The sequence below is a fragment of the Haemaphysalis longicornis genome, unplaced genomic scaffold (assembly GCF_048455015.1).
Source record: "Haemaphysalis longicornis isolate Haplotype H1 unplaced genomic scaffold, Haemaphysalis longicornis Haplotype H1 scaffold_5, whole genome shotgun sequence".
Lineage (NCBI taxonomy): Eukaryota > Metazoa > Arthropoda > Arachnida > Ixodida > Ixodidae > Haemaphysalis > Haemaphysalis longicornis.
Window position 1 is genome coordinate 8,338,873 of NW_027526385.1, and position 20,029 is coordinate 8,358,901.

The 20,029-nt window shown below is 46.2% G+C and overlaps 2 protein-coding genes across 2 annotated transcripts in view; one reads left to right on the forward strand and one right to left on the reverse strand.

The window, feature by feature from the left end:
- The first annotated feature begins 1,369 nt into the window (after positions 1-1,369).
- Positions 1,370-3,433, forward strand: LOC144137860 (nucleolar complex protein 4 homolog). The gene has a single exon (XM_077669872.1). The coding sequence runs from the start codon at positions 1,492-1,494 to the stop codon at positions 3,076-3,078; it is 1,587 nt and encodes a 528-aa protein (XP_077525998.1). The 5' UTR covers positions 1,370-1,491; the 3' UTR covers positions 3,079-3,433.
- A 6,517-nt stretch (positions 3,434-9,950) lies between these two features.
- LOC144137861 (uncharacterized) overlaps positions 9,951-20,029 on the reverse strand; it is a 40,916-nt gene continuing 30,837 nt past the window's right edge. The window contains exons 9-11 of the mRNA XM_077669873.1: positions 14,864-14,997; positions 13,362-13,446; positions 9,951-10,305 (exon numbers count right to left, since the gene is read on the reverse strand). Coding sequence (XP_077525999.1) covers positions 10,159-10,305; positions 13,362-13,446; positions 14,864-14,997 — 366 coding nt within the window. The 3' untranslated portion in view covers positions 9,951-10,158. The remainder of the gene's footprint in view (positions 10,306-13,361; positions 13,447-14,863; positions 14,998-20,029) is intronic.

Here is a 20,029-nt window from a genome sequence, read left to right on the forward strand (position 1 = left end):
TCATAAATTTCCTCAGATAGGAAAATCGCAAAATTGTTGTCCTTCTAAAAAAAAAAAAAAAAAAAAAAAAAACCAGCCTAGTGCTATTGGACAATATTCGTCCAATAGCACTTACGAGTAACCTAGTGAAATTGATAGAGAGAATTTCGCACAGCAGCTTAGTCCTACTTCTGTCCAGTAAAAACGTTCTGAGCCTACATCAAATAGGCCTCCGTCCGGGTTACCTGGTCAGCCGATGTTGACTTGGAGAGCCGTATCCAGTTTGCGCGCAGAAATAAACAGGTATGCGCGCTCGTCACACTAGATGTAGCGAATACGTACGTATCGATATAACGTACTGCAAGCCAAACCTAATAAATGTGGATGACCCAAGTACATCCTTTCATAGATACAGTAGTTTTTAATTGGTGGTAAGTTTTCTTTTTGTTTTTGCTCGCGAAAGTTTTAAATCATCGACTCTATATCAGACAAGGGGCCTCCCCCAAGGATCGCCGCTTTCTCTCATCCTATTTAATATATATTAATAAGTTCAATTTCAATAACTCAGGAACTTTACACCTATGTTTACGCGGATGACACAGCCTTTTTCTCTACGGCTCAGGACATTTATTGGACATTTATTGGTGGGTCAGGCATATCAACAGCGGCGCAGTGAGCAAAAGAAAGAAAATCCCAGGCCATCTCCACTAATGTGAAACCTGGGGAGGAACGAAGCATGCAGTGTATAAGTGTATTCTTGGCGCCTTGGCGTTTTTGTCAACGGAGATGAAACCGTTGCGGGTAGATGATACAGCTTTGCTGTAAAAGCCTCATGTCTTTGAAGCACGAACCTCTAGCGCGCGCGGCGTAAATGAGTGTCCCGGTGTTTTTTAGTAGACGTTAAGAAGCGCTGCAGCGCGATTTTTTGAGTACACGTTACGATCAAGCACGAGGTGTAAGCGAGTTTCTCGGTGTTTTAGTACCGTGATTACATGAGACAAACGACGACAGGAGACGCCAACAACCCCAGCCCCTAAGGGGCTTGGCCCCTAAAATGCATGAGATTCATAGCATCATACAAGCTGTAGAATTCGTATTTGGTATAAACTAAAATGAAGCCATGGCAAGCAGTGTTGATCTGAACAGTTCCAGGTCGGTTTTGTACAGCATAATCAGGCAAATGATTCCAAAGCTTTGCACAATTAAGGGATGAGTTTGTGAACATCGAATTATTACTGCGGCATAAGGTGTGTAGCCAGGTGTTCATGTGTAGTATCGATGCGTAAAACCCCACTTTTATTGCATCTTCAGCATAAAGTACGATTTCATACATACAGAATTCCGAAACCGAAACCCGTCCATTTTAAAACGCTAGGAGGCAGCTATGCAGTTAAACAACATGGCGGCCCCCACAGTCTGGTAGAAAAAACGTGGACGTCTGTGTTTGCTTGTGCGGAAGAAGGTGCTTTACGTTCTCATGCTCTAAAGTGGTATTCTGTCTCATTTGAAAGCATGACGAAAGACAAGAACGCTCAGGATTCTGTAAGCGAAATCAAGAACAACGCTACACTTGTCGTTCAAGACCGAAAGAACTCCAATCTCATAATCGACATCGTTGGCTGCCTGTCGTCCGACTCCGAAGAAGTGGTCGTCGCCGGCGCACAAGCTGCCAACAAGGTATTTTGCCATTTCTTGAAGACTAGCACCGCTTTATATGAAAGTGACGTCGCCGGCAGCCAGGCCGCTGAAGACCAAAGCGCTATACAAAAATTCAATGCCTGGCTCCGCGAACGCTACGTGGAGGCATGGCGCCGCATTGTCGAGATGCTTTCGGACGCGTCATCCGCGCGCAAACAAAGCCTAGCGCTTCAGGTCGCCTTGAAATGGATCGAAGTTGAAACAGTTCACAAAAAGAAGGGCGAACATCACGTGCCCATCGCCAAACTGGGGACCGTTGTGGAATCGCTGCTGAGCCCGGAGCACGATATGAAAAGCCTCATCTCGAGGTTTAAGCAGTACCTCGAGTTGGCCGACGTGAAGACCTACACGCTCAAGGCGCTGGCGAAGGTTTCGCACACCTGGAAGGCAGGTACTGAAGCGTCGTCTCTACCGAAAAACGAAGACGGGGAGGAAGAATCTGCTCCCAAGAAGCCGGAAATGACCGAGCGCTACTTGATGAACGTCTACCACTTACTTCTCGGCTTCGACATGGCGGCGGAGCCTCCAAAACCGGAAGATCCAGTTCCGGTTCTTGGAGGAGACTCCACGAGCTTCATCATCGACCGCGAAAAAGAGGTCCGGCGCCTGTCGGCCGTATGGATCGCGTTCCTGCGCCAAAAGCTTCCCGTGAAGCTGTACCGCGAGTTGTTGATTCTTCTCCCCGACAGAGTGATCCCGTACCTTCACAACCCGCTCCTCGTCGCCGACTTCTTCATAGAATCCTACAACCGCGGCGGTTCGCACAGCCTCATGGCGCTGAACGGCCTGTTCATTCTAATTCACCGGTACCACCTCGACTACCCCAATTTCTACGAGAAGCTCTACGCGCTTCTGGCGCCGGACGTGTTCTACCAGAGGTACCGCGCCCGTTTCTTTTTCCTCACCGACCTCTTCCTGTCGTCGTCGCACCTTCCGGCCTACCTTGTCGCAGCCTTCGCCAAGAAGCTCGCCCGAATGGCTCTGTCGGCGCCCCCTTACGCCCTCCTCTACGTGGTGCCGTTCATCGGCAACCTGCTGATAAGGCACCGCAGTCTGGCCACCATGATAAACGACCCCAGTGACCAGGATGCCTCGACCGACCCCTACGACGCCGAACAGCCGAATCCGAGCCAGTGCAAGGCAGCGGACAGCTCGCTCTGGGAGCTGAAAACGTTGCAGAGCCACTGGCACCCGACGGTCGCTAAGAAGGCTAAGTTTATCGATGACAATCTGCCCCGCATGGAGTGGGACTTCTCGGAACGTCTGGAGGAAGGCTACGCAGAGATGATGAAGCGCGCCAAGGCGGCGAAGCACAAAGAGGCACCGACAAACTTCCACAAGGTCGAGGGACTCTTGAAGCAGAAGGAGGAACTCCTGAGTGAACTGTGGACCCTGGAGTGATAGGTTACGAATTGCTGCCGTCATCACTTGCTTTTGTTAACAGTCATTTTCATTGGCATGCAGGTGCTCCTTACGTTCAGCATCAATTCTCATGCCCTGATAAGAGGAGGTCTTTGAAGGTGATGACTGCCCACCTGCTAGCATATGTGCCCTGTAACTCCAGGAGAAAGTTTATTTTGGGTGTATGAAAGAAAGTGCGTTATTGCTGAAAGCTAAAGCACATAGGCACCTCTTGACACACTGGAGAAGTTTTTCAATTGTGGCTTGCTAACTAGCCATCATCTTTGTGGCGCGTCTAAAGTTGCGTTGTTTTGTGCACTCTGACACATAAAACTTTGTCCTCTAGAAAGCCTAACTTGAAGTTTTTGTACTTTTGTAGTGATGCATCAGCTACCAGATTGTGTGGTACAGCGGTGTCAGTCGTGGCCTGAAGACAACCAGAGGTTGGCGCTAAGACTTGGAAGGTTGTATACTTTGAAGAGAGAGATATGAAATGGTTGGTGATGAAAACATTGTACAGTCGAACCTCGTTAGAGCGTAGTATCGGGACAGCAAATTAGTTTGTTATATCCGATATTCATTATAACTGTAGAGGTCAGAATCGGCTGTCAAAAAACGACAATCTGCTCACGCAAAAATACTTGATACAAAAAGGCATTCCTTAGGCTTCCAACCCACTATAAAGATGGTAACCCTTACCTTTTTCTTTGTGGCATTTCGAGCTGCATGAGCCAGAACATGAGTATGTGAAATTACATCAAAATCGAGTTCACTTGACAAAACAGGCCTGCGTCTTTGCTTATTTGATGAAGGATGTGATCTTCATCTGTTGGCTACTCACAGCACTGAGCAGGATGGAGTTTTTTTCCACAGTGTCCACGAACAGAAGAGCCCTTACACTTCTGCAGTTTCGGATTCCGGAGGGTTTTTCCAAGTAGCTTCTCGGCCTCATGGTCAAACATTTCTTCGTTACATTCGATATTGTGCGCAGTTCATGGTTTCAGTTTCTTTACAAAAGAATAAGTGCCATTGAAATAAAGCGTGTCCAACCAAGATCATATTTAGTTCGCTATAGCCAATAATTTGCTATATCAGTTTTCATTACAACCAGGTTCAACTGTAGTAGCTTTAAAGGATAATATAATCAGTTGGGGGGCATCAAAATTATTTTAAGGCTTTCTATTGGATATCAGAAGCCTAGATGTGACTATGAAACACTGGAGGCAAATGATAAGGTAAGAAGAGCAGAGGCAATAAAATCATTGTGTACACTCAGAGCCGAGACGGAAGAGGTCAAAATGAACAATCTTTTATTACATAGAAGACCCATCTTGTTTTAGAGGCCCAGGTAAGGTGCCAAGAGGAACGTGAACTCACACGGCTAGATGCATTCAGCAAGCTGACGTGCAACCAGGTTCTACAAGGCATGTTAAAGTGCAGATTGTAAAGGGCTTTGTAAAGGAGGGCTGTGGATTAACTTGGACTGTCAACTCCATGGAAATTTATTTTTCGCCTCTATTAGAAAAACAGCTTCAAATTGAAGTGGCAACAATGTTCCAGGTTGCACAGCAGGCAACAGTGTTTACATGTGTAATTGCATTCTCTAAGTAATTATACATGAATACATTTCTTTATAACTGGTGAAGTGGCAACAATGTTCCAGGTTGCACAGCAGGCAACAGTGTTTACATGTGTAATTGCATTCTCTAAGTAATTATACATGAATACATTTCTTTATAACTGATGACAGAAAATGCATTGCGCAAAATCATACAAACCTTTTGGTGACATTTTGGAAAGCCATAGAGGCACAGTGCACAACGAACAACTGTTGCAGACTGATGGACTTTGCCGACTGTCCAGGAGTAGTGGGCTGGAGAGGGCTGTCATGTGCTGAAATGTAACCTCTGCCCTGTCCCTGGCCATGCAGCAATCCTACCCAACTTTCCTGAAGGAGTACTGAGATCAAATTTTGTTATGCCTTGTTCGCCTCTATGGGTCTAACCAGTAACCATAAAATGGCACATTATATGGTTGACCGCAGCGTGCATAATTATTTACAGCCTCGTTTACTCATGTCAGTTCCGGTTCTGACAAAACCGCCTAGGCAGCCGCCACGACAGGACTCCACTCCTGATATCACTGTTTCAACTGCACCATGGCTAGAAGCTCAATGCATGGTGCTTATGCCAGCATGAAAGCGGTATCCATTCTTAGCTTTCTCATTTATGCAAAGATTAAGGGCTTTGGGGCCGAAAAATGGTCAAAAAATAATTTCTGAAAAATGGAATTTTTGGCATACACGGCCACTTTTCTATCAGTCTGCAAATTTCCTCAGCAAAAGGCGCCATATTTCATTGTAAACAGAGTTTTTAAAGTGCACTCTACAGTGCAGTTCGCGTAGAATTCGATGGTGAAACTGCACTTTTCTTGCAATGTGAAACTAACATTCCGCCCTCGGATATCTCGGCACCCAGAGCAGGTACAACTGTAATTTTTTTTTATTCTTATACCTAAATATGTGGAGAATACAATGTTGGAAACAAATTTTTCAAATGGAGGCTTTGGAAAGTTATCATTCTGTTCAATTGACACCACCTGTTAGCCATTTCTGGTAGAGTGTGGGGGTAGTGAAGTTCAGTGTGTTGTAAAGCGACCAAAAATAGCGGAATCACAAAAGTTCTTCCAACGTGGTATTCTTAGCCGTTTGTCTGCCTAGCCATGGTGTAATTGCCATTCTGTATGGAGTGGTTATTTTGTAATTATGACCCAAAATAATTGCAATTAATGATTATCTAAAAAGATATTCAACTCGCAAAAAAATATAATTGCAGATTTGAAATCGGCACAAAAAAGTCCAAAATGCCGTGCAGTTTTATTGAAATTCGTTAGTAAATAAATAAATAAATAAATAGCTCTAAAACCAGTCTGCCTCCTTAAAATGTGTCATACTGAACGATTGCTGTTGAGCCTTCCTGGGAGATCTGTCCATATATGAAGGAATCCTTTTACATAATTATGTCAATTTTGAAATTTCTTGTCAGTACTCCTTTAACTCTAGGCTGCACTCTAGAAGCTGCAAGACACTAATCGCAATGGGCACAAGAAGGCACTTCTAAAGTGTGGCGTCTGCTTTGTCCTCAGCGGAGGAAATGATGTGGACACGGTTGCACAAAATAACACCGTACTCGTCTTTGCCGTAATTGATTGACACTGCTGTAGCCACGCTCTCCTCATTGGCTGGTGTCCACCATAGCCTTCTCAGTGCAGCAGAGTGACTATGAAACAGGAACATTGAACACTGGGGGCGTAATTTGTTCTGCCTTGCATCAATGAGCTTGGTGGCAGTGCTGTGATGAGCGGGCCCAGAGCCCGGCATGAGAGTCAACACAACTCATAAGTCACTCTTCAGCCTATGTGCCGAATTACGTTCAAGTTGGTGTGATGTCACTGGACGCAAATCAGGTGCGTTTTCCAGACCACAGGTGTCCACGACACTTGTCACAAGGCCACAGACCACGTGGCTCTTGATGGACGTGATGTCAGAATTCGGCGAATAAGCCCTAACAATTGCCATTACAGTAAGAGAAAAAAAAAAAAAATTGAACCCGTTCCACCCAACGTGAAAGCTGTTGAAAGTGCAGAGCAGTAATTGGCTGTAGCGCCGTTATCCGCTCGCTGCTGCCACCCAACGCATTTCAAATTTCCCGCCTTCGCAGTGCTCGCGCGCCCCCTGCCTGAAGCAGTGCCAGTGAGTGGGAGTTCTGTTTATTTTGTGCTTGCTTTTCCTCCCGCACATGCCGGCATTGCACTGCCACTTTTTTCTGCTTACTATCGTAGAAACCAACCCAACGGGCATTCCTAACTAAATGAACACGGGCGCTGCCGGCTAATTACGCATGTTTTCCCTCAAATCTACCTGCAGTTTTCTTTGCGCTAAACAACGGGGAGATGTATGTCAAGAGCCAGCGGTTCACAGTTTTGAACACTCATGACTATATAAACCGCTTGGCTTTCAAAGCCTCTGCATTACACGGCGACGACGGAACGCCGTGAAGCTCTACTTGGGTCCAGCAAGTGAGTTACAATGACAAGGCGAGCCCCTAAAGTGCTCTAAAAGTGTCAGAAGGGCTTGATTCTGAAGGAATTTCTTCCATTTCCCCATTCTGCTTGGTCTGTCGGGTTCAGGATGTAAACAAATGCAATTTAAAATGTCAGGGTTAGTTCTTTATCCTAAAGAAATTTGTGATTGTGTTGCATATGGCGACTAATGACGGTTGCATTTATGTGCCTGGGAGTACACACTCGTTGCAGTACTCGCCTTGGCACAAAATCGATGACATGCCCGGTCCACCTTGAGGAGTATCGTGACTCCATTGTGCTAGATATATGAGAAAGGTCACAATTCCACGCCTTAAAGGAGGCCCTGCAGCACTTGCCATCGAGTACTCAGAATGCATTTTGGGCTGAAGTCTATTGTCCCAGCAATCTCCTCCCGCAAGAATTATCAAAATCCGTTCACTATTACCGAAACTACATGCAATGAGAAATCGCGTATGATTGTTGCCTCGCAACTCGACCGTGGACAACACGACGAAAGCTGTGCGCTCTCTCCCAGGGAGGGGGGCGGCTCGCAGCGTTCTCTTTCGCGGCCTTCGATATATCACTGGCCGGGGAGTTTTCTCCTTTCCTCTACAATGTGGAGGCGACTATTCCTGGTCTGGTGCCATAAAAAAGCAGGCATGGCTGCCTGCTTGCATGCACGCGCTCAGGCTGGTCGGGCATTTTTGAAGCAATAAACGTTTGTTGTCAAGTGGTCTGGTTGAAAGGGGACTATTGAAATCGTCACTCAAAACACAAAAGAACGCCAGAACAGTGCGTACAGGTTCAGGCATAGATGAGGTTGGTACATAGTGCCGGCAACGGCGGATCATCACAGGTAATGCGAGAAATGAGCCGTGAAGTTGACCAGCAACAACCAATAGGAAAGTCACCGCACAAATGACATCATTTTGCAGTGCCAGTGGTGCATAATAACGAAAATTGAGAGCACGGTTGGTTTTCCCGCGTTTTTCACAGCGATTTGCGCACTTACCGCTTCGTGTGCACGTGTAATATTTTGCTCAGGTGTTCCTGGTATTGTAATCTAAACGTCGTGCACGTTTACTTGCACTGTTCAAAGAGTGTTGCAGGGTCCGTTCAAGAAAGGAGTAGGGATGGGCGAATATTCGGTATTGTCGAATATTCGATCGAATAGCTCTCTATTCGTTATTCGCTTCGATCCGAATGCAGGTATTCGATATTTTCGAATTATTCGATGCTCCCAAATAGGCAGCTAAAAGCCAAGCTTTTCAGTCAAGCATTCCGAGAGTTACCCCAGGCTTGGCTCAAGACCCACCAACGTGGACATTTCTATTATCAGTGCCGGCACTGCCGAGTTGCTGCCTTGCCTAGAGGTTCGACGAAGCTCTCGGCCGCCAGCACACTTTAGGTTAAAAAAAAAGGCGGCACTGAAACGACACCGCTCCGAACATAGCGGCACCAAGCCAGCAGACTTGTACAGGCCGCCATTTTGAATAGGCATGCCACCATTTTAAATAGGCTCGCTCAGTGCGGCAGTACACCGCACACAGTGACGCCGCACTAAGCGAGCCTATTCAAAATGGTGGCCAGCCACTTGCCAACGTTTTTAGATTAATCTAAAAACGCTGCCACTTGCGCTTTACTTGGCTACGGCCGAGGATACTAGTGGCTACAATACTTTTTTTTTTAGCGGAGCTTCTAGGCGGCGCTTAACTCTGCGAGTTTCTAGGCGGCGCTTAAACTTGTGAATGAGCAGCCGGCGGAAACTGATGCACCAGAGCATGTGGCGCAACAGGCATTTCTTCATGAAAACTTGTGAATACAGCAAAGGAAAGCTGTGTGTAAGATTTTGCAATAAATGTTCAACTGGTAATAATTTTACACAATGCTGTGCCTACGTGAGTTCTAATTATTAGAAAAAACTGTGTACATTAGTCAGGTCACAAGTTGCTCATTTGTCTGTGATTTGCAATATGTACTATTCGAACTATTCGATTCGAAATTATTCGACCAAATCACTATTCGCTTCGAATTCGCTTCGAACCTCAAAATCTATATTCGCCCATCCCTAGAAAGGAGAATGCCAGTCTTGTCACAAGAACAGGGATTTGTCCCTCACTATGGCCATAATGACCACACGTACCCTCAGTATGGCAGGGCAAATGCGTATGAATCTGCACTGGCTCCCCTAGTAAAGCCAACGTACATAAAAACAAATCTCCACTGACAACACGAGAGGCAGGATGACTCACAGTTTTGTAGTGGGGATCGTTCTCATTCGTTCCTTTCCACCCATTTGTGAATAGTGAGTCATCTGAGTACAGTGTGGGCTGTGATGATGATTATGATGATGCACACATACAGATAGGAATTTATGCAAAATTTAATGCAACAACAACTCCGCGAAATAGCTCAAGTAAGATCTCGAACAAAAGAATGCTAGTCAAGGTCAACCACAAGTGTGTTGAATGCAGTTGACAGAACCCTTGGACAGACTACCTTATGCCCTCATTCCAACAGGTGTCCTTCAATGAGAGGTATATTGTTTTGTAATTATTTTGTGCTTTGCTTTTGTGATTTCGCAAAACTAGTGGCCTGACAGCTTGCTTTCTTTTAAAGGGGTCACAAAAGACAACATACAAGCCGAAAAAATTCCAAAAAAGGATCTTAACTGCCAAGACAAACCATTTTACAAGTTGCTGTGGGAGAGATTTGCTGTTTACTTTGGTGGTAATAAGAGTTGCCTCAAACCTTTCAACGGAAGTTGTACGTAAACAAGACAACGAAAAAACAGTTGCAATTTCTTTAATTCCCCAGCAAGTACTTTGGCACGCAGCTGTGCTAAGAAAATAAATTTTAACCACAGGAAAACATGCCGACTTCTAATTTCAAAGGAATGCAGGGTGGTGACGATGGCGCAAGTTGTGGTGATGTCATGGAGTGGTTGGCATCCACTAAAGACGAAAGTGAGCATTTTTTTGTCTGCTATCGGCAGGGTCAGGTGCGCCTGGTTCGCTTCCGGCTTGGCACGGCTTGGCTGGTGGATACCCAGCCTTCGTGCGGCTTCTGGGCTACGAGGCTGTACAGGTTCTGCGTCTCCGCCTCCAGCTGCTCTTTGAAGTCGCGTCGCATTCTCTCCAGCACCTGCGGCAAGGCAGCCGGAATAGAATCACAACACTGTAAGAACGCACAAGACGAGGGAAAATGCTTCTATTACTATTGCGAGTGGTTGCTATAATAAATTACCCACAGTTGCCTTACGATTCTAACAGGTATTTGAGTTTGCGTGTTGAAATACAGTTCCACTGCGTGTGTGCACTTAATGCAAACTTCGACCTTATCTCAAGCTGAAATAAGTTTATTCAATTCCACATTACCCTGTACTGTACCCTCAAAGAGGCCATGCAGACAAAACACAAGTTTGGTTCATTAGAAAGATTACCAGAATCATGCTGACATCACTTGTAATGCACACTTCGCTCAAACGAGCTATATAATGAGGAAGAAAGGGAAAGGCCAGGCGACCCACTAGCTCATTTCCCGCAACAGAACCTATGATGTCATATGCCCAGCTGTGCGATCGGCTGGAACCGCAAAAGCAAACACAAATTAGGTAGGGCTTACTAGCTTGCCCGAGTGAGCTATTTGCGCTTAAATGTAATGCATGTTCATTTTACAGCTGTAAGAATGGACTGGTAAACAATGAAAGAGACGAAAATACGCGTAAACATAGAAGTACCGCTGTGCACTGCTGTTTCTACTTGGCGCACTATGCTTATTTTAGCTGCACAGCAGCCCGCCGCTTTGGAGATGTGTTTTACTCGACATCGGCCGATTGGCGTAAGCGGCGTCTTACAGGACCCTGTTTGTCGAGTGCATGTTCCACGAAACAAGTACTTTCTACAGTAACAAAAACAAGCCAGGTGCAAACACGATCAAAAACAAAGCAACGGCAGACAACAGTCCGCGGTTGACTATGGTAGCACCATATGGGAGCACTGATGGCAAGCAAGGCTGCAGAGTCTAATGACCCACTCAGGGGTTTCCCCAGGCATCGAATCAAGGGGGGGTGTCTCAATGGTTCTGGGGGGGTTCATAAACTAGAAAAGCTGTTTTTTTATCCCACTAGTTCAATAATTAAGTTAATTAATTAAGTTAAATAATTAGGTTAAATTATTAGTTAAATAATTAAGTTAAGTTAAATAACTAGTTAAGTAAACTTCCCTCGACCGTGGGACTGTCCTGCATACTCGCGTTTCCACTGCCTCCATTGGACCATTTTTCCCTGGGCACCCGATGTCACTCCCAAAATCACTTCAAGCGAATGGGGAATTGCTGCGTCCCCCGCGTGGTATTCCACTTCGGCGTATTAAAAATGGCAGTAAGGCACACCCCCGAAAATATCTGGGTTTCGGAGAACTCATGCACAAAATGTTCTCGTCCTGCAGTTGCTCCCGCACCCACCCGTCACCCGTACCATTCATATGAATGTCACGGTAGCAGGCGAAAGTTTCCGTGACTAATCTGCGGCCGTTGAAGCTCCCCTTTTCCTTTACTTTTTCTTTTTTTCATTTGCGCTACTCCCTGGCTGGTAGCAATGTGCTCGCAGCGTGGTCAGCCTCAAACCACTTTGCCCCTTTCCTTTGAAAGTCTTTTTTGTGTGCACATATGAACTTGCCACGAGCTGTCGAAAAAAAGGAAATAAATATGTGCAACGCTAACAGCAAGCTCGGGGGGCGCACTCATGTTTATTTTGCCCGAGGCTACTGCCAAGAATAGCAGACGGGCAGCCCGCGCATGCGCAGATCGATACTGAAAAAGGTCCATACAAGGACTGAAAAGAGTGAAATATGGGGATTCAAGGGGGGGTGTCCAGAAAAACTAGGGGGTGTCTACACACCCCCTAGGGGGGGTGTAGGGAAATCACTGGACCCACTGGAAGTTTGTTTGAATACCCACCATTATGTCTAATGGCAGACGCCACAAAAACACAGGATTTGGTGGGAGAATCAAAATTTCAACCTATACCGAATAATTTCTGCGTGAATACGGCATCGTTTGCTGTTGGACAAGTGCTGGGCGCACTACAAAACATGACATCTTCCAAATAAAACAAACTTATATTTTGTTTGCATGGCACCTTAATTAAAGGCCAAGATGTGCTTAGGCCTACCGTCAGTTGAACACCATGATGCCACTTCAGCTGTACCCTCAATCTCACCCCTATCTTGACATTCCTTCAAAACCTCAACCACAAAATTCAGGCGTGAAGGCTAATCCGAGGAAATTTGTGAGATTTCCTCAAGGACTTCCTGTGTGTGCGACAAACACCCTGACCACCATTCTGTACAAAGGCAATTCACAACAGACAGCTGCTGAACCTGTTGGCCTAAACATCTGGGGCAAATGGTCTTGTCAGATGCGGCAGCATTCCAGAGGTTCAGTTAGCCTTCGGTTCACAAAATAGATACCCGGTCGGTTAGTAACAGGTCTGACCCAAGCACAAATATAAAATGTATGACATTTTTGCACCAACACGTGTAATTCGGGAAGGAATACACAACTGACTCGCACAACAGACACACCGAAGTGACCTTAGCAAGGTTACGGATAGGCCACACACATGTAGCACACTCCCACCTGCTCACTGGATCGCCAAGACCCACGTGCAGCGGGTGTGGAGAGGGCTTATCCGGAATCTACATGCTCATTCAATGCAAGGCACTTGACACAACCCGACACAAACACTTTCCACAACTATACAGACAACACATCCCGCTTCACCCATTATACTTTTTAGGAGACGAGCCCATGTTTTCCATCAAGCGTGTTTTTAAGTTTCTCATTGACGTCAAGTTTTTGCACCTCATCTCTTACATGCATCATGACAACCTGGCTCTTTACACCAGTCATCTTCATTACCTTGTGTTTTACCTCGTTTATTTTTACTGAAATGATTTACTTTTACATTCATGTCACTTCAATGAACCAACCATTCTTTGGCGCCCTTTGCCCTCAGACGGCCTTGCGCCATAAAAATCCAATCATCATCATCATCATTATTCTTGAAGGAATATTTAATTAAAAAAAAAACAGCAGCGAGGGTATAGCCTTAGCAGTGCAGATTATGGGGGTCCACCAGTGAGAAACTGGAAGGAGGCTCTAGCCAAGCCAAGCCGACTCTGGTCGGATCCACTCACCCTGGTCTGGGCCTGTGCCCGCTGCCTCATCTCGCTCTTTTCCTTGGCCAGCGACTCGGTGAGCAGCGACAACTGTGTCTGGTAGCTGGTATGAGCCACCAGGGGAAGCGGCAAGTCAAGGAAGAAACTCCTCGCAGCAGAACCAGCAGTGCATACAATGCCATTTAACTCTTTCATGACCACGCCATAGGCCATTGTTCATGGATGAACAATGATTTTCAAACCTCCCGCAAAAATTAAAAACGGTGCTATTCGGACAACTGACGCCATCTGGCATGTTCATTGGGAACCCCTTTTCCAGTTTCGTTGCAGTTTGTTTACATTTCGCGTGGGTAGACAGAGTCGGGAAGGAAATTCGAACCCAAGGTAGCGGCGAGTTGGGCGAAAATGGCGTCCTGTTTTACTGCGCGCCCTGCAAAGGCGGACAGCGGTTTCAGGGACTTCGGTCACTGCTGCTGCTGCTTTTTTTTTTTTTTTTTCCCAGCAACAGTGATGACACCAGCAACTATGTGCATTCTTGCGATTTTAGTTCTGATGAAGACTCGAATTCAACAGCCTCAGACTTCAACAGGTGCTGCCAGGGAAGGTTCGTTTTTGACTTCTCACTGTATTTATGTTTGCAAAAGAAAACGTGCCTAATACCTGACGACTGTGGTATTACTTATATGTGCAGGGTCTGGACAATGTACGGCGGGGATATTTTGCCAGATGCTCCACGCCGTTATCACCTTCAAGATAGCGTGGCACTCATGTAAAATTAGCACTGCTTCTCAAGAACGGTAACTTTTCTTTTTCCCACTGCAGTGATAAGGATTTCGTGTGGAAACACGAACAAGCATGCTTGCATGCATACTTCAGAGAGACCGACTGACTCTCAAGTGGCTTCACGGAGTAGCACATTCGTCAGGGCCATTAGGTTGGTAGGCCCGCAAAAATCCAGAACTTGGTGGGCAGCGTTGATGTACATATTGAATCATATCTTAGGAATGTAGAAACCTTTCGTATATCTCAGAATTACTCAAATATAGTTTAGGCTCAGTAAAATCGCCTATTTGTGTATTGCGTATACTTTTATTGTGCATATTTTTTTGTTTCGTTCACCAATAAACTGTAAATAATTACAGTATTCACAAAGCTGCTGCTGTGTGTTTGAAAGAGAAATCTATAAGGGACAATTTCGCGCATAGCAATGCTAAATATGTCCAGTAGCTCAAGCACTCAAAATCGGCCATTTTCTTGTGGTCACAGAAGTGTTAACGACTCTTTCCCAATCCTCCTCTATGTGCATGTGCTACTTAAAGGAAATGCACCTACAGTGAATGTCAACTCAGCCGAGCATCAACTGTTTTGCGAACACCAACTACAATGCACATCATGAATGCTGCAATCTCGGCTCTGTTAGTAAAAGGTTTGCGGTGTTGGTGCATTGTGACTGCAGCAAGGCAAAAAGGAACAACAAGGCAAGCACTAAGGTATGACCACCACCACTGAGCCAAGGATACAAGTTCTCGAGGGAGGCCAGGTAGACTCGGTGCCGGTCTCGCTCGCGCACTTGGCGCTCGTGGACCGATGCTCGGATCTCAGCCAGGTCAGCCTTGCGGGCGTGGACGCTCTCCTTGAATGCTTCCTGCAGCATCTGCGGACAGGCGCAAAGAAGGGCACCGAATGAGTTAGTATTCACACGCTCTTGTTCAGAGCAGAAGACTCAGGTTAAGTGATCAGCAGTGGCAGGATCTCTGGTAAGGAATCCTGCCAGACTGCAACAACAATGTAGTAATCTTTTTTTCTCGCAACATTTCACGGCCTGTGCCAGCCAGGTGGCAGCCCATGATAGCCAACTTCCTTGTGAGAGCTTCATGATCGTCTTATTTACTCGATTCTAAGTGGATACCTTTATTCAGAAAATGGGATTCGAGGATTAATATTGAAATTCACCTAAGACATAAAAGTTGCACACAGTTGGTTCCACCTGGAGGCTCTCCTAAAAAGAGAGCACTGCTGCCACTAGAATCCACGGCCATAGCCAAAGTACAGAGCTATGTATCGTAAATGATAAGGGCAAGGCCCTGTCAACTGGATTGGATTCCAGAAAAATTAAAAATAGTATAAAGGTTCACATTCACAAAACAAAGAAACAAAATGTAAGCGTATTATTTGCACTATTGAACAACTAATATACATGCTTTTGTCTAACCAAAAAATACTGTGCCTAATTGCCTAATTCAATTTCCCTGACTTTTCTATGTTTTCCATGACCATTTTAGTCGAAATTCCCTGACCTAAACAACAGGCGCCCTTCTGTGGAAATGGTCCGTAAAGCATACAAAAAGCGTAGAGAAAACACATTCTATTGTGGGGAAAAAAACACATTTGTTCCAAGTGCCCTAATTCTCAAAATGCACTTTGATTAACTTCAGTTTGTTCAGTTTGAGGTTTGCTTGAATTCAGTTACGGCTTCAGAGTTTATTTCATCTTGCGGGATAGAAGCTTCAACTTAGAACTTAAACAACAGCGCAAAAGACAAGGACTAGGAAAGAAGCACAGACAAGCACTGCTGTGCGTCTTTGGCGCTGTTGTTTAAGTTCAGAATGAACCAACTGGCCCCAGTCGAGACGCTACTTCAGAAGCTTCAAGTTGCGCTTCAGTGAACCACATGGTTCGTTTTTGCACGCGATTTGGGCGCGTCGGTGTTGCGCGTGCGATTTTTTGACGCTCACGTCAACAACTCGCGCACGCGGCAGCTTCTGCCTCGCTCAGGAAATGACGCGCGTCGCGCGCGGCAATGGGAGGAGCCTGACGACTTGCGCCAATGGGGAGCCGCGCGCCTCTTGGCGGCAGTTTCGAAGCGCTCGAGACAGCTGGCTGGTTCCGCCATACATAGAGATACGGCCATAGATGTTTAGGCTTACCACCACGGCAGGTATTGCATGGGCGCTTTCACTAGCAGCGCGGATGATGTTTTATAGTACCGTTTTAGCTCACATTATAAGCTCCTTTACCACACAAGCAACTTCGTGCGTGCCTTGTGCGGCATTTTAGAGAGCGCTTAAAAGCAGTTGCTCGAGCTCCCGACACCACTTCGCGGTCGAAGCCACCGCCATGTTGCCGCCGTCGGCAGCATTGCTAGCAGCGTGCGGGTGGTTCCGCGGCAGCGTCAGCGCGCCTGTGACGTGCGCAGTGCATTTTCGTGAGCAGAAAACGCCCCATGCAGTTCACGCTAAACATGTAATGTTCCTTTATGATTATGTAATTCTGGCTCCTGATGTCATAAGATTGAAGTTCTTCCAAGATTAGCTCCCAAAAAGCACTGCCTTTGAAAATTCGCTGGAAAAAAAAAAGATCGTTGTGCGTGCAATTTGGGCACCATCTGCATCGTCCCTCTGCGCAAGTGAACCCAGCAACTTAAGCCAGCTGCAAGCTGCGTGAACCGCACGGCGAGTTTCTGCTCGCGATTCATGCGCGGTGTTTTCAAGGCCGTGTCCACGATTTCGTGCCTGCGGTGGCTCCTTTCCTGCACAAGCAAGTGCGTTAGTGCCTTGAGTAGCATTTTAAAGAGCGGTTAGAAGCGGTCGTTGGAGCTACCGCACTACTCCGCGGCCGGTGCTGCCGCCATGTTGCCGGCGCCTGCCACTCGGCATGCACCGTGCGGTTGGTTTCCGTGGCGGCGTCAGCGGCGCACGTTTTCGCTTGCAGAAAAATCGGAAAACGTTTCATGCGATTAACGCTTTCGTGATGCGCAAACGTGCTGTGTTCATTAACTTCTTGGGGGCCTCCTAAAACTGGTTTCGCCTATTCTAAAACTGTGTGTGCAGGCACCGAAGTGGTTTTCCCTGACTGGTACTACTTCGTTGAAAAATTCCCTGACAATTTCCTGTCTTTTCCCGGTGGCTCTAAATTCCCTGACTTTTCCCTGTTTTCCCGGTCGCTAGACACCCTGGTGCAACTGCATCGTGTTTAATCCAAAGCTGATTTTTTGTAGATAGCAACGTAACGGAATCTCCCTTCCCACTTGTGCCAGGCCATGGCATGTTATCTCGTCCTGTTCAACACTGCACCGTAACTCAAACGTTTGGAATGGCAAGGGCACTTCTGATAAGATAAAGTGGCAAGGGCCTGACTGAACAATAAAACTACAGCCAAACCCCGCAATAACAAATCCACCGGGGAAAGCCGAAAAATTCACTACTGTGGGAATTTCACTGCCGTGAGAACCAAACAGACAGGAAAATTGGCCGCAAACTGAAAACATATTTCCAGTAGTCGGTTATTACACTTCGCGAAGCCTTGCCTTGTGGTAACTTCACAGCTCAGCTCTCACACTACAGGAAGTAGTTCACTGCTAGTCGTCCTAAGCGCCTAAGAATGACTGAATCGTGCCAAAAAATGTCCCCCGGGGTTCGCCTTCTCCTCATTTTTTTTTTCTCCTTGGTCCTCGGCACCGAGTACCATTATTACTCGCGTAATGATCACATTTTTTTTCCCAAAAATATGATGCAAATTTAGGGGTGCGTTCATTACGCGAGGTAAATTTTTCGCAAAAAACTTTTGAGCACAGAAAAGGTAAGCAAGTTGCGGGTCAAAATTTTTACGACAGGTCTCATGAACATAATAAAAATAATAAATAAAAACATAATAAGAACTCCACACACCGCCGCCAGCCACTTTGCAAATTGACACGAAATGCAGTGTTTTCATGAATTACGGAATGCGTCGGAACGAGTTCGCTGCGAGGTGACAACAGGGCGACCAATAAGTGGCTGCCGCTGTCACAGTGCGGGACATCAAAACAACCAACGCAACAAGGGAGCCAACGCAACAAGCTGAGCGAATTTCTTTCTTTGTCTTGTGAGTACATTACGTGCATTTAGTGAGAGCTTCTTCCTCATCAATACTGAACGCAAGTTTGCCGATATCGCTAATATCGGCAAGTCGGCGGCAATAACATAGCCATGTCTGTTTTGAAAGGGAAGGAAACAAAAGTAAGCACAATCATCATCAGCTAGACTTCGCACACATACGACATACTACTGTGGCAAGTTCAGGGCAAGTTCATTCTGCGGGAAATTAAAAAAAAAAACGAATTTTGACGACAAACTTCAGGGGTGCGATCCTTACGCGAGTGCGATTATTATGCGAGTACATATGGTATGTCCGAGCTTGCAAGCAAAGTCCAGATTCTTCTGTTGACGAACTTTGCCGGACAGTGGCACCTCGTTGTTCCAATGCTGTTCGCAAAACTAAGTCAACACTGCTTTGTTGACGTCCAGAAAGGCCACAGCCGATACTGTTATACTGTTTTGTTTTGCACACACCCGCACTAAAGAGCAGCGTCCTTGCTTTTCACGATGGTTGAGCGAGCTGCAGGCGGTTCCAAACTCATTGGTGCTATCCTGCCTTCCCCAACCTGGGCCGCTGACTTGGGCCATGATGGCTGCCTTGGCGATAAAAAACTTGCGCTTTTGATTGAGAGCAAACATGCCGATTGCCGCACACACAACAAACGCACGCACGCTGTTCAGTAGTAGCCGGCTAGTGTAGCCCAAGCCAAAGCCACGCCGTGAGTCGCAATATGTCGCCCCCTGGCAGTGTCGCTGCGAGGCTGCCTCCACGGCTACCTGCTGCACAGTTGTTTTTGCGAACAAATATGGAAGCTGCCATGCAAGTGTGCTGTGGCAGAAGTTTACACACTTTGAGTCCAAAGGTAAAAAGTGCATTTGCGCCCTTTTTGGGCACTGTTGGCCTCAATTGCGTAGATAAAATGCCGACCGGGCTTGCAGCAAGTTCCGTTAATGTGGGATCATTTTCCAAAAACATTTCATTGCCGCGAGATATGAAATACATGGGCTTCTGTGGACGTTCGCCAGGGATCTGAAAACATTTTGTTGCCGCAAGAATTCCGTACTTGTGAGATTTCGTTATCGGAGGTTCAACAATGGCTGTGTTCCAATTCGCCAACAGCTTGGCAGACAGCTTATGAAACAGCCTAACTAGACGTCGAAAGGATTAAAATTGGAACGGCGCCGCAGTCCCAAACTCAACACCGACGCAGACGACAGCCTCATACATGTTGAGAAACGCGAGCCGCAGGTTTCATAAATAATATTACCGTTATTGTTACAAACATTACGCAATTTAAAATTGAACGATGTTATCTTCACTGCTAGTAAATTATACTAAATATTTCAAGTAAAGAACAAGTGCGTTAATTCCAATATTATACGTAAAAAGATGGCGCTGGCGTCACTTATTAGTTTAGACAGGAAAGTAGCCTGCATCGTTGCCGACTTTGATGCCGTCTCCTCGAAGCAGTCTTCGTTGACTGCTTCATTCGAATTGGAACGGTGCTTAACACGGCGGGCTGTTCGCGAAGATGGCAATGAAGCCGCCTAAAAGGGAAATGGGAACGCACCCAATGGCGACCACCACTGGCTTGGCTTGGCTGCGCCAATGACCTGTTCTACATCGACAATTTTCCCAGACATAGTAGTTTTATCGCCAAAATAAACAAACAAAAAGCATATCGGGTGCCAGCACTGCGGAAGTCTGCTAATAACATTCAGTCAAAACAAGTTCTGCCCGAAATTTAGTCTGTTGTAGCCAATAGTCTGGTCTAGTTGCGTCCATTATGAGCAGAGTGGATTCCCCTTAAAATGCATAGGGACCAAACA

Excerpts from the sequence above, each read along its gene's own strand:
- LOC144137860 (XM_077669872.1), top strand. The coding sequence starts at position 1,492 with ATGACGAAAGACAAGAACGCTCAGGATTCTGTAAGCGAAATCAAGAAC.